Raw genomic sequence first — 14,970 nt, forward strand, 5'->3', positions numbered from 1 at the left:
AAAACAAAGCAGGAGACCAGGGTAGGGGCCCCAGGGAGTAGGGGGTGAAGGAGAGGCATGGTGGAGGGCGAGGGAGAAGGTAGACAGTTGCAGCTTCCCTTCTCTGAAAAGGAGATGTCCAAGGAATATTGTAAATAATAGAGAAATAAAATTTAAAACCTAACAAGTCCCAGATGCATCAAATTGGTAAGCCACGCGAGCCCAAGTTTAACAGTCCACCGCAATGATGATGACAGATACTGGGAACTCCTACCATGTGCCAGGGACTGCACTATTTATTCTCACAACAACCCTATAAAGTACGTACTATTATAATCCCCATTAAACAGACAGAAACGTAAGGCTCAGAAGGCTTAAGAATCTGTCCAAGGACCAGTCGCAGAGCTGGGACTTCAACCCCAGCGCTAGACTTAGAAGCCCGTGTGATCTTAACTAAATGCTATACTGAGTGATCCTACAAACAAAACCATTTACTGCGCTCCACTAAGGGCCAGGAGTCCTGCACCTTGATTAGCATGCCTCCCCAGGGCGTGGGTGAGTCGGCTGGGACCAGGAAAGGGGAGCAAAGTTCAGTGCCACAGAGTAGGGAGTTTGGGGTGGGCAGGATCAGGCTCCTGTGTGCCACGGCTCCATCCTACAGCCTTCTCGCGCTCTCAGGCTATCACGGAAGGCACACAGCTCATGGAATCGCCAAGATTTAGGTGAAAGGTATTTTAAAAAGAAAGAGACTGTGATATTTTATTTAAAAAAATAAATCTGCTGCTGCTACTTATTCTGGACTAATATAATTAGTATCTCCTGTCACAGGAAGAAACAGCCAAAAAGTGGGCCGAGAACCAGTCAAAAATGGTCACATGTCAATAAACACCATTAAATGCAAAATAACCCAATTCCATGCAAAGAGAACCATAGCAGAAATAGCACATTCCATCCGGTTATCCTAACATCCTCTGTTTTCACTTGTCTGCTAGGTCCACATGCTGATCCACCAATCTACATTCCTTCACCCCTCATCTGAGACGATGAATTCTCTGGTCATCTGTGTGCACAACAGTTTCACTACCTTCTCGTGTGTGCGCCATGTGCGAGCATGTGTGGTTTTCACTGCCTTCACAACAACGAGACCCCATATACATACAAGGCTGAATTTTAAAAATAACACTTGCCATATTACAGCAAGATTTTATGGTATAGACAAAAATCACTAAAAATTTTCAATAAAGCTACATCTCAATCATAAATCAATGCATATTAAATACACCTACAGCCATTTTTTGAAGCAACATTAGTATATGTGGCTTAGAGGCCAGAAGGAATGTCAGATATACGAGTAGAGCACATGGAGTCAGATCTCATTAAATTTCTTTGTGAGCTAGCCATATATTCAAGTTAATCCATGATTTTTGCTATTTGGGAATTACTGGATTGAGTCTGCTTTTTTCTACCTATATTAATACTCTCCCACTGGAGGGGGAGTCGGAGAAGGAGGGTGACCCAGGGAGCAGTATTTAAGAAAAACACCCCATCAAAATATCTGCCCATCTGTGACTCCAGCACTGTACAAATGCCTTCCTTGCTCAGGGTCCATGGATCGTGATTTCAGTGGCTCTTATAAACTCCTCTTACCCTGTCCTTTGCCACACCACCTGGCAAAAAAACCAAACAAAACACAGTAAGAACCAAATTATCTACCTTCTCTGAATAAACATACACCCAGACAGATGTACAATGCTATAGGGGAAAAGTCACACAGCCAAGCTCACTGGATTCACTAGAATTCACCAAATCCAAGTGACCCTCAACACATCCCACATTTTCCACTCCGTAACAACTGTTTCCAACTTTCCCCAAACTCCTCAAAACTTCAACATCCCCTCTGTCCTTCTCAATGGCCTCCCACTCAACAGGAAAAAAATTTTTTTTTTCTAACCAGCAGAGAGGAATTCCCTTAATTTCAAACTCTCAGACCCTCCAACCTACGTGCCTCCAGTTAATGATAGAGATCTCTCTTTTGTCCGAGGCCAATCTCTCCTCTACTATCAAATCCTTCCCGTCAGAATTTAACATGCTTAAGTGTCTCTCCTATTAAAAATCCATCCATGCTCTCCCACACATCTCCCCCAGTTCCCACTCACCTCTCCTTCATAGCTAAGATTCTTTAAACAACCATCGGTTCTGAAACGTCAACAAATGAATCAGATGATGTCTAAGATTTGTTTCAAAGGCTCCAATGGTGACGTGGGGAGGGGGGAGGGATGGGGGTGAAGCTGTGTTGTGAAAGCTGAGTGGTGGGTAGGTGGGCCTCAATATACTATCCTGTTTATGCTTTTACATATATGTGTACAGGCAGAAAAATGGTCTCCCAGAGATGCCCAGGCCTAATCCCCGGAACTTGTGAATACATGACCTACACAGCAGAGGGAAATTTAGGTTGTAGATGGACTTCGTTTACTGTCCAGCTGACACTGAAATAGGGGCACAGTCCTGGATTATCAGTGTCTTCACAAGCACTTTTAAAAGTGGGAGACAGAAGCAGAACAACAGATCTGAGTGATGCAACGAGTGAAGGGTTCCACTCGCCTTTGCTAATTTTGAAGATGGGAAGGGGGCCAGGAGCCAAGGAACACAGGGAGCCGCTAGAAGATTAAAAGGCAAGAAGACCATCCCAGGAAGAACGCAGCCCTGCACCGCCTTCGTTTAGCCCAGGGAGGCCCATTCAGGTTTCTGACCTCCAGAACTGTGAGATAACAAAGTTGTATTGTTTAAGAGACAAAGTTAATGGCAACTTGTTACAGCAGCAATGGGAACCTAATACTACTATATATTTGAAGTTTCCCATGCTGTTCTTTAAGACTTGTCTCTATTTCTCACCTCCACATCTCCCCTCAAAACAGCCCCTCTGGATTCTACCCCAACTCCATCCCTGATGAGCTCCAAACACTGCCAACCCCAGGGGCACCTTTAGCTGTTGGCTTTCTCCACATGCTGTCCGAGGCGCTCCTCCCTCCCCACATGCCTCTCTGTGGAGTCCAGGCAATAACCATTCCCATGGCTTCATTCAGTGGCTAGGTGCCAACCATTTCCAACTTTTTATCTCCATCCCAGAAACCTCACTGCTAAGCTCATTCACACTGGATGGATACTGACATTTCCACCTGCTTGTCTCACAGGCAGTCAAAAATCAATCTACCCAAAACTAGAGCTTGGACTTTTTCTTCCCCCTAAATCCCATCTTTTCCTGGTGTTTCCCCACTTAGGAAATGACCATGCCACCCTCCTCCTGGCTAGAAACCTAGGGGTCATGCCCGACACGCCCCTCTGCACTCTGCCCATCCATCATCCTGTCTTACTGATTCATTCTCCTTAAATCTCCCAAATCCATTCTTTTTAATCTCCTGCCACCAGCGAGGCCAGGCCACTAGCATCTCATCTGAATTACAATAGCTTCCTAAGTGGCCTCCAACATCCACTAGACTCACCTCTAACCTTGCTGTCAACACAGCAGCAAAAGTGCTCTTTTTAAATACAAATCAGCCTAAAAATCCTCCAGTGACTTCCACCACAGTCTCCAAAGTCTCACTTGCCAGTCACTGGCTCCTACACTGGGCCTGCCACAATGGCCTTTGTTCTGTTCCTCAAATACCTCAAGTTCCCTCCCACCCATCACCTGAGGCTCTTCCCTGGTCCTCACCTGCCTGTACCTATCACCCTGCCTGGGGCATTCTTCATTGACAGCTCCTAGATTAGGGTAGTCCCTGTGACAGAATCATGGCCCCTCAAAATTAAGTCCACACCCTGATCCCCGGAACCTGTGACTATGCTACCTTCCACGGCAAAAGGGACTTTGCAGGTATTTAACTGAAGGATCTTGAGATGGGGAGACTATCCTGGATTATTTGGGTGGGCCCAGTGTAATCACAAGGGTCCTCATGAGAGGCAGGCAAGTATCAGAGTCAATGTGGAGATGCAGCTACAGAGGCAGACTTCAGAGAGATTTGCGCTGCTGGCCCTGAAGATGGAGGAAGGGACCCTGAGCCAAGGAATGCAGGCAGCAGCCAGAGAATGGAAAAGATAAGGAGACATACTCTCTCCTAGAGCCTCAGGAAGGTGTGCAACCCTGCCGACCTCCAGAGCACTAAGAAAGCTAATTTGTGTCATTTTAAACTACAAAGTTTGTGGTAATTTTTTACAGCAGCAATGGGAAACTAACGCTCCCTCCCCCCCATACACACACCCTGTTATTCCCCACTGGTAGCATCCTTATGTCTCCCTTTAGTATTTATTCCAATTGTTATTTACATAATTATTAACATCCACCCTAGCCTCTAAATTATATACCTCAAAGGAGCAAAGACTGTGTCTGATCTGTTCAATACTGTACTCTCAGTGGCTGGCACACAGTAGGCCCACAATACCAGCTGGCCGGCCGGCTGGCTGAACGGGGATGATTAGGGCCGCCTGAGCAGCTTCCCTGTGTGAGCCCTCCCTCCCCACTGTTCAGTGAGGCCTAAGGGGTACCTTCCACCACCCCCATTCTCCCCTCCCTCTGTAAACACACTCTCTAGGAACTGCTTCCCATGGATACAGGATGCCACTGATACAGAACTGAACTCTTGCTTGTATTTCCCATTGGTAACATGAATTTTTATGCATCTTTAACAGACTTGGGGATTCAGTATATTAAATGTAAATCTCTGCCTGATAAGAGGACACAGACTTGATGGGGATGTTTCGAGAGATGATGATGATGATGACAGCTGAAAGGCCAATTAGGCAGTACCAGCGAGCACATCCTTCATCCCTGCAATGCTACTTTAAGCAAGGTATATTCTACACACTTACATGGGTAGAAAAGATATAGAGGCTGTAACAAAGACCCAAGTAATACAAGCACAGCTTAAAGAAGATGGAAATTTCTTTCTTTCATGCAAATATTCAAGACAGGCCTGATTTGGTGGCTCTGCGGTACTGGGGACTTGGGCTCTTTTTATCTTGTTGCTCTGTCATCCTCAAGAGTCAGTTCGTATCTCTGGGAACCAAGACGGCCACTCCAGCTCCTGCAGTCTACAACCTCTGCCCAGGGGGAACAGACAAGAGGGAGATACTGCTCCTCCCCTTTCAAGGATGCTCCCTGCCTGTACCTATCACCTATGCTCAGGATGTCACTGGCCAGAATCTAATCTAGTCACACGGCCACACCTCATTGCAAGGGAGCTTGGAAGACGTGGCCTTCACCTGAGCAGCCACAACCAGCTAAAGTTAGAAATGAAAAATAAAGATTGGTCCTTTCAGCAGTTTGTAACAGAAAAAAGAAATATCTTGAACTGGTTAAATAATTACATTAATTCTATAGGATGGAATACCATGTAGCTATTTTTAAAAAGATGGTGATAAGTAAAAACATGTTAGCAGGTAACAATGTGTACACGACAATACTAGGAATGTCATTCATTCCATCCTCAGACTCTGAGCCCTGCTGTGGGCCTGGCACCTCTACATCTGAGGGGCACAAGGTGACCGCAGCAGACCATGAGCACTCAACACCTGCATTTTCATGGAAACCCCTTTAAAAACACTTGAGAAATTATTAACACTAGTTCCAGTGTCCGGGAGTAGGGCTAAAAGACGAGGAGGGCACCAAGGGGCTTTTTCTTTTCTCAACTGTCTGCATTTTTTACTATGAGCATATCTTATTTTTGTCATGAAAATTTAAATAAAAAATTAGCAAACTAACATCCCACAGATCAGCTATCCAAGGCCCACAGCACACACCTCAGAGCTGGACTGACCTTTTTTTCTTCTCCCCAGTACGAATTTGGCCCCGATTTCGGTCACTTTCTCTCTTGTCCTTAGTTTCTTGGCTGAGAGGCCTGGTTGCTGATATCCAGCCTGCCTACTGCTCAGGGTGGCAGAGATCAAGCAAAACGGGGATGATGTAAATTGTAAGATGCATTATAAACCCAAGAGCCTGAACTTCCACTGCTAGCACCCAGCACCGTGGCACAAAAGGCAAGCGGGAGGCATTGAAAATAACTGTTATATGACCAGATGCTGAACAAAAACTTATCTAGGGCAGTAAATCACAGGGTCTGCAAGTGTAAGAAACAGAGTTCTTATTTCTATCAGTAACAAATCTGGTAACCTTTGAAAAACAAGGCACCGCACTTTATTAAAAATAGAATCTGGGCTGGGACAAGTTCCAACAAGACGACGATAATGTTGGCTCTTCAAAGCATTTCTGAAAGCAATTCTGTGACTGCCTAGGGGTGCCACAAAAACACAAACAAACAACAACAACAACCTGGGAAGGATGAATCATAGATGTGTGAGGTGGGTATAGAAAGGCATTTCTTTTTAGAGCAAATTTTTTTTTATTCTCACCGGAGGATATGTTTTTATTGATTATTTTAGAGAGAAAGGAAGGGGAAGGGACGAGGGAGGGAGGGAGGGAGGGAGGGAGGGAGGGAGGGAGGGAGGGAGGGAGGGAGGGAGGGAGGGAGGGAGGGAAGCACTGATCAGTTGCCTCCCATACTCGCCCCAACTGGAGATCAAACCTGCAGCCTAGGTATGTGCTCTGACCGGGAATCGAACCCACAACCTTTTGGTATACGGACGACACTCCAACCAAATGAGCCACCCACCAGGGCACCATTATGTTTTTATCCAAGGAAAGCTGTAAAATACCTGTTGTGTCTCTAAAAGACAGAAATGCAGACTGCAATTTTGAGCTTCTTGGCTCAGAACTAGTGCGGCCCGTTCTCTGGCCCCTCAGAGGACTCCCCCTCTTCCCTCCTCTCCTCTCCTCTCCTCCTTTGACTCTCTCCTCCTCATCATTTGGCTTCAGTGTCACTTCTTCAAAGCTACCTTCCTTGACCCTTTCCTCTCACAGAACCCTATAGGTAGCTTCATAGCACTTATCATAATTTTTAACACCATACTTATTTGCAATTATTCAACATCTGTCTTCCCACTGGCCCACAGGCTGGCAAATGAGCCCATGGGTCAAATCTGGCCCACCAACTGTTTTTGTAAATAAAGATTTATTGGAACACAGCCACTACCATTCATTTACTTATTATAGCTACTTTCACAATAGAATAGCAGAAATGAATAGTTGCAACAGAGATGCTGTGGCCCAAAGAGCCTAAAATTTTTATAATCTAGCCATTTAGCAAAAAAGCTAGCCAACCCTACACTAGACCAAAGCTTGATGAGGACCGGGATTCCATCTGACTGGTTTGCCAGGACCTAACAGAGCACCTGGCCTATAAAAGGTACTTAATATATTTGCTGACTGAATGAACTTGGGAAACAGGAAGGGTAAATAGTATGTGCTACTGGTTCAAGAGAACTTCGAGTCTATACATTCATTTAATCTTGTCCACTAACCCAAGGCCGATTACACTTGTTATCCCCATTCTACTCACGAAGAAATGGAGGAAACCTGCCAAAGCTCACTCAGTCCCTAAAGGCAGCGCCAGGTCTCAAACCTAGGCTATTCTATTCCAGAGTCTGAGCTCCTGACCGCAGGCCAGGGAAGATGATCTTTTCATTCATATTTTTAGTAATTCCTCAGCTGCTGATGCAGGGCCTGGGCAGAGAGCCAGCGCTGTTTCTGAGCATGTCCTCTTGGGCTGCCGGCTGGCACACATCAGCGAACCACCGGGCATGCCACACGAAGCGGCTACGAATGCCTGTCCTGCTCAGACAGTGGACAAGCCCCCCGCCCCACTGACCAAAGTGAGCAACACGTTCCCTCCAGACAGATTACTAACAGGGACGCGCCATCTCCATCTCACAGGTGAGGGTAAGGAGGTTAATGGAGGTCACGTAACTTGCCAAGGTCAAGTGTTGGTACGAAGCAGGGGTCGGCTGTGAGCCCGCAATCTTAACACCACTGTACTACAGGCCACGTCCTGCTTCCACAGCGCTCACCGCCCCCCCCTCCTTCTCCGGCTTTCCCGGGGAGCCAGTCCTCCACAAGAAGGCAGTTAAAGAGCATTTTCATTCTGCGCCATGAGAACATGTCCCTTCCATGCCTTACATGACAGTGGGTGGGGAGAAATAACTGAAAAAGATCTCGACACGACTTCATTTAATGATCGTAACATAGAAGCAAAACCATCTGCTAATGAAGACAGATGACCCTGGGGTACACAGTGATCCCAAGTCGTCAAGGATGGGACAGTGAAGAGCAGCCGGACGCTGGCTCGTAAAACAACTCTCCACGTGTCTAGAGGCAGCACAAAAGGTTCTCAAGCACAGATAAAATGTCAACCCAGAAGCAGGACAAACAACACTGGGCCTGTCTTCCAGCTGAAGGTGGAGCAGAAGGAAACAGTCATGGTCAGCCACTGAACTCGGTGAGCTACAAGCAAGAGCCCCATTCCCAATCCAATGTTCTGCGAAGCCACCGTGACAGGACGCCCCCTTGATTTTGGGTCTCACGAGCACCTCTTTTACTCAGAAGTACCCTTCCTATCACTTCCCAGAAAAGCAGCACAGGTGGTATTAGATCCTGGCGAAGCCCCAGGTCGGAGGCCAACTCTGCAAAGTGGACTAAGGGGGCGATTTTGAGCATTCCCCCCTCAACCCCCTTTAGTTCAAGCTCAAGGTCTTCGTCAGTGAAAAACCGGGATGTCAGTGTCCCCGCCTCACAGCGTGGGAGAACCGCCTAAATGTGTTTACGTGGCATCCCTGCCCTTGGGAACCAAGCCCTCTGCATCGGGACCGCACCATCAGCGATCTTTTACTCTAACGTAACAAAAACATCCTGTCGTGTACTGACTGCGAAATATGAAGTGTAAAATTCCGCGCTCTCTGCTCCCATCCCCAAACCGTGTGGCAAAGAGGGAAAAGAGATGGAGCAAGTTCTTCAGAGCCAATATCACTCAGTGTTAATGCTCCACCGTGAGCTAAGTTCAGAAACTGAAAACATGTATAATGAATGAGTTATTCTGTATCTGCCGAGATTAGTAATAAAAAAATTGGGGTTTGTGTTTTATGTATCTTTGGGGTTTTTATTCCACTTTGCTCATAATGCTTTTTTATTGTAGTTTACAGAAATATCAGTCTACAACAGATTGAAAATAAAAATAAAACGGGTCCTTCCCTACAGACTTTGAAAATAATTGCCAACAGCAAAGCAGTTAAATGAAATCGAGCTTGTTCTCTTACATGTGTAAAGGGCTGCTCAAACTCACTCCTCGGAAGAGAAATGCAACCTAAATATACACGGAGCCACCATTTCCCCCATGTTTCGGCAAGGCTGTGGGCAACAAGCGTCACACGGACCGCTGGGGGAGGGCGGCTGGGCAAACCCACCACCACGAGAAACGGAAATCCACTTCCAGGAAGTCGGCCGGCAGCCATCCTCCCACGTACGTGAAGTGATGTGTGGCCAAAGTTGTTCCCTATCGCCCCGACGGTAAAAACCCAGGGCTAGAAACGATCGCGGTGCCCGTTAGTGGGGGATGGTTAAGTAAAAACCCAGGGCTGGAAACTACCGTGGTGCCCGTTAGTGGGGGACGGGTAAGTGAATTCGATACACTCAAGCAACTGGATACTCCGCGGCCATAAAAAATGAATGTGGAATCTCTCCACCTGCTGGCACAGACCCACCTCCAAGACACAAAGAGCAAGGGCAGATCCGGACAGGAGTATATGCTCTAAGTATTATTTGTGTTTTCAAAAACTGGTAGAGAAATATAAACAAATATGCTGTATATGCGTAAGACGCCTCTGAGTGGAAGACGACACTGCAGATATTGATCAATGCCAGAGACAAGAAATGGATGGTGGGCGTATTTTCAACTTAAATCCTTTGCACAATTTTAAATTTCTACCATGTGAAGTCATATTACCTTTTCAAAAACTTTACATTTTTATTTAAAAAAACACAAAAACTGATTTGCAACAGCAAAGATGGACCTAGAGGGTATTGTGCTAAGTAAAATAAGTCAGTGAGAGAAAGACAAACACCAAAAGATTTCACTTATATGTGGAATCTAAAGAAGAATATGAACAAACAAACAAACAAACCTGAAACAGACTCACAGACACAAAGAAAAGACTGATAGCTGCCAGAGGGAAGGGGGGTTGGAGGACTGGATAAAAGAGGGGAAGGGACTGAGAAGTACAAATTGGCAATTACAAAATAGTCCCAGGGATGTAGAGCACAGCATAGGGAATATAGTCAATAATATTGTAATAACTATGTATGGTGCCAGGTGGATACTGAAAATATCAGGGGATAAGTATATGATTGTCTAACCACTATGCTGCACACCTGAAACCAATACAAAATAGTACTGCATGTAAACTGTAACTGAAAAAATAAAAATAAACTGAGCTTAGCTACTTTGTGTATTTTTCAGTCAGAAATGCCTAACTGTAATGTACAAAATGAAACAAAAGGATATGTTATATGCCTATTAGACTAAAATTTGTTTATTATATGATGTGCCCTCATTATCAGGAAAAGGAAAAACATGGTATCCTGACTGATGCATACAGAAGCTCTGTTACACACCATCAGCACTGCGTCTTCCAAGACATCTCAGTCAGAAATCACAGCTTCTTCCTCCTTTTGTCCGCTACGGGCACTTTCCCTTCCTGGTCTCGTCTTGATGGAAGCTGGATTACAACGCGCTCGCTCATCTCCTCCTCAGCACTGCGCACCAGCAGGATGGTTCTTAACATCTCATAGACTCAGAGAGGCCTAAGTCACCTGCCCAGTGTCCTGAAAGCCACAAGGTGTCAGGGTCAGGACTGGACTCGGGACCGTGGGTCCCTAGTTCAGGGTTCATTCCAACTACATCATTTGAACTCCTTTGCTGGTGAGGAAAAGAGGGGCTCTGGGATAAAACAGTAATCAAATGGCCAGGCACTGGGCTGAGCACTAGACAGAAATGATTCCATTTAAGTCCTGCAATGCCCCAGGGGGGTTAAGTTCTCTGATCACCCACAGGCTATGGATGAGAAACAGTCTCTAAGAGGGTAAATAATGGCAAGTTCTCACAACCAACAGCAGTGTGGACTCCAGCCAGATCTCACCCACAGCCAACCTGCCTCCCAAGGAAACTCACCAGCCCATAATCTGCAAACCAGTTTAACGGTGCTCCTCCAATAGCCAGTTATGTGAACCACCATAACGAACCTCTTATCTGAGCCAGTGCCTCCCAAACTCCAGACCACGAGTCCAGAGAGAGGTGAGATAATCTCGGGTAGCACAAGTAGGAATGTTTTTAAGTAACTGTGTTTTTTATATGTATTCGAAAAGCATTTAACCAGCTCATCAAAACCATTACTTCACAGATGTCTTAGCATGGTATGAGGCCAAATTAATAGGAAATGAGCAAATTTAAGGAAAACTACTAAGTAAGTAAGTTCAGGTGGTTCACAGATATAACGAAAACCAGGAAGAACAACAAAATGACATTTGAGAATCGCCTGCTGCTCTTGGAACTAGATCCATTTCCACGGTTCTTCTCCAGAGACACTTCTCCAAAGTGTCTCTATTTCCAAGAGACACTTGGTAATAACAGGTGCCCCCCACACACACCCGGCATACCATACACACTAGTCCTGAATGTCACTTTATTTTTATTTATTTTATTTATCTGCCCTCCTCTCTGCACACCATAATGCCTCTCTCAAATGGGTGAGACAGGACCACAGTTACAGAAATACCCTGAATGAAACCCTGCATTTAAAAGGCAGTGTCGCCCAGGCGGCGTGGCTCAGAGGCTGAGCATCGACCTATGATCCAGGAGATCGCGGTTCAATTCCCAGTCAGGGCACATGCCTGGGTTATGGGCTCGATCCTGTTAGGGTGCATGTAGGAGGCAGCCAATTGATGTTTCTCTCTCTAAAAAAAAAAAAAAATCAAAAAAAAAAAAAAATCAATAAAAACATTTTTTTTTAAGTGTCTGACTTGGGGAATAAGTTAAGAGCGTCTCCCTACTATCCTGTGACCTGCACCAGGGCAGAGCTGACTGGGAGAGAGCTGTGGGCCTCACCAGAGAAACACGGTGTTTTGCCTCTGCTCTTGCCCACTGTCCTTCCCCCATCCCTCTCCACCCCAAATGCCCCCTGAAGAAAACTGAAGAAAAATATGGATTCACAGAAAGAATGAGAATAGGTGTGAAAGGAACGTGCACGAGGCACCAGAGCGCTCACACGCTGCCATGGGCAGGATCTCCTTGGGTTCCCCGTGAGGAGCCGAGGGCGACACTTCACCGTCTGCCTGCGTGCCGCCGAGATGCGGGGCCAGACTCGAGCCTCACCCAGTGAGACCCCAAACCCAGCCCCCTCTCTAGGGCCGCAGGAAGGAGCCTGTCTCCCTCTGGTCTCCTAGGGCGGGGCTGCCGTAAGCGCGCTCCCCAGCCCAGGAGCATGTGCTCACCAGAGACGCCGCTAAACGCTCAATCTCGCTCCAGGCCTGCTGAACCAGAATCTGCATGTTAACAAGGTCCCCGGGAGATTCCTGCGCACTGCTTGGCCTCCAGGCAGGCCTTCCACCTACGAGCTACACCTCTCCATTCACTCACCCCAGGATTATTTACTGAGCGCCCACCACATGCGCCAGGCCCTGTGCTGAACACTGGGGAACCGACGGTAAGACCAGCACAGCCCCTGGCCTCACGGGGTTCATCGCCAGAGCGAGCAGTGGTCTCCCAACCTTGGCTACTCATCAGAATAAACTGCAGTAATTAAAAAAAAATGCAGGTGCCTGAAATCCGCCCAGACCGACCTACACCTAACCCCTATGTACACTCAGAAGCTCCAACACTGGGGTCCTGGAAGCTTCCTATCAAAAAAGTTCTGACTGGCCCTGGCTGGTTTGGGCCCAGTGGTTACAGAGCGCAGGCCTGTGGACTGAAGGGTCCCAGGTCCGATTCCAGCCAAGGGCACGGACCTCAGTTGCAGGCTCGTCGCCGGCCAGTCAGGGGGAGTGTGGCAGGCAACCAACCGATGTGTCTCTCTCACATCGATGTCTCTCTCTCTCTCTCCCTTCCACTCTCTCTGAAAAGCAATGGAAAAAATATCCTCGAGTGGGGATAAAAAATAAAAATATAAAGCTCTGACTGGTGCAACCACTTGGGGAGCAATTGGACACTACCTAACAGAGCTGCGGACGGGCACATCCTAAGAGCAGCACTCCCACTTCCAGGGCTACATCCTGGAGAAATGAAAGCACGTGTGTAAAGACGACAGAAGCAGGGACATTCACTGCGGCACTGTTTCCAGAGAGAACATTATGGAAACTATCCAACTGCCCCTAACGAAGGTAATGCATAACTAAGCCATCGGTAAGCTGAAGACTACGGCTAGCGAGCAGTCAGAACGGGTAAGCTAGAGCTGTGTGTGCCAACACAATCTCAAACACAAATGCTGAGTGAAAAAAGCTGCAAACGGCTGCATTTTTAAACATACACGTTGATATACTGCTTATGGACTCATAACTATGAAGTATGAAGACATGCACAGGAAACATCATACCAACTCCGGGAAAATGGCGAGTTCTGGGAGGAAGGGAGAGGAAAGAGACGGGTGGTTAGAGATCTTTTAAGGTTTTATGACAAAAGAATCCCAACCAACTATGACTAAATTCTAATATCTGTTAAACCTGAAGAGTAGGTATTTTGGGTATAAATATATTAAAATACATTCTTTTCTCCTTACTCTTTGGGTGTTAATATTTTGCGATGTTTTAAATTTTTGTTCTAAAAGCTTCTTATGTGACGTGATACATAGCCAGGGTTGGGAATCCCTGTCCTAGGAGCATAAAGTAGTAAAAGCCTGGCTATGTAATATCAACAAATACATCTGCAGAATGGCAACAATCTATAGCTCTTGAAGTTAAAATTTTTACATAAAGTTTAAAAAACTTTAACATAGCAAGTAATTTCTATAAGCAATATTTTTTTAGGAGGTCAAGGTTATTACCCAGGGAAAGCAGTAGTTCTTAAATTGTGGTTGTCAGATTACCTGTAACAGAATGAGGAAGGAGTGGGGAGAGGAAGGGAACAGTTATTTTTCCATTGTTTTTTTTTTTTTTAGAAAAAGTGGAGAGGAGGGACGGGCGGGGGGGAGAGAGAGAGAGAGAGAGACATCGATGTGAGAGAGCCACAGCAATTGGTGGCCTCCTGCAAGCACCCTGACCAGGGCAGGGAACGAACCTGTGACCCTTCAGTGCAAAGGACGACACACTATCCGCTGAGCAACACCAGCCAGGACAGATCTCAATTCTTAACAAGAGAATGCATGTGTGGGCACAATTCCTCGGTACACCAAAGAACCACTAAAGTATAACATATTTTTAAAGCTACTGTCAGTCATATTTTTTAAACCATACGTGTCTGTATCCAATAAGATGACATCTGTCACACTCTGCAAATCAAAATCAAGTGCAGGGAATGTTTTCTAAACAGTTGAGACAGTAATTCCACAAGAATCTTCAAGCAGACCCTGGTAAAGGCTGGTTCCCGGCAGTGTACCCAACCTGAAGGACGCGGAAGCGTCCTGGAGGAAGAGCCTAATTTCACATGGCCTTTCTGACCGGGCTTCAAAAGGCAGCGGGGTAAACAGGAAAGCTCCACAGCCCGGCCTCTCTGCTGTTCTCACTGGAAAAGGTCCCGGACGTGATTTTCACCAAAGCCAACCGCAATTAAACAGCGTGTGAAAAAACGTGACTTGAACGAGGGGCCTGGCCAGCACGGGGATGTATCTGGAAGTTACTCTCAATGCTCGAGGTATCTGCTAGTCTAGTCTTCCTGCTGCCAGGACCCACCTGTTTCATCCGTCACCGTTCCCTCCCCTGTACCTTTTGTTCCAGCCCCATCCTTCTTGACATTTTTTGGGTTCCCTTCTTCTGCCTTCTCCCTCTTTTCCCACAAAACCACCACTGCAATCCTGACTTACAAACCCTGGAAAACTGTTCCAAACCCTCTGGGTTAAAAACAACCC

The 14,970-nt window shown here is 46.4% G+C and overlaps 1 protein-coding gene across 2 annotated transcripts in view; it reads right to left on the minus strand.

Moving 5' to 3' along the window:
- Nucleotides 1–14,970, minus strand: part of USP46 (ubiquitin specific peptidase 46) — a 54,527-nt gene that overhangs the window by 32,591 nt on the left and 6,966 nt on the right. Inside the window, exon 2 of one of the 2 annotated variants that reach the window (XM_081117340.1) lies at nt 10,532–10,741. The exons of the other annotated variant lie outside the window; for it this stretch is intronic. Coding sequence (XP_080973466.1) covers nt 10,532–10,534 — 3 coding nt within the window. The 5' untranslated portion in view covers nt 10,535–10,741. The remainder of the gene's footprint in view (nt 1–10,531; nt 10,742–14,970) is intronic. 2 annotated transcript variants of the gene reach the window in all.

The sequence above is a fragment of the Miniopterus schreibersii genome, assembly GCF_964146895.1.
Source record: "Miniopterus schreibersii genome assembly, chromosome: 1".
NCBI lineage: Eukaryota > Metazoa > Chordata > Mammalia > Chiroptera > Miniopteridae > Miniopterus > Miniopterus schreibersii.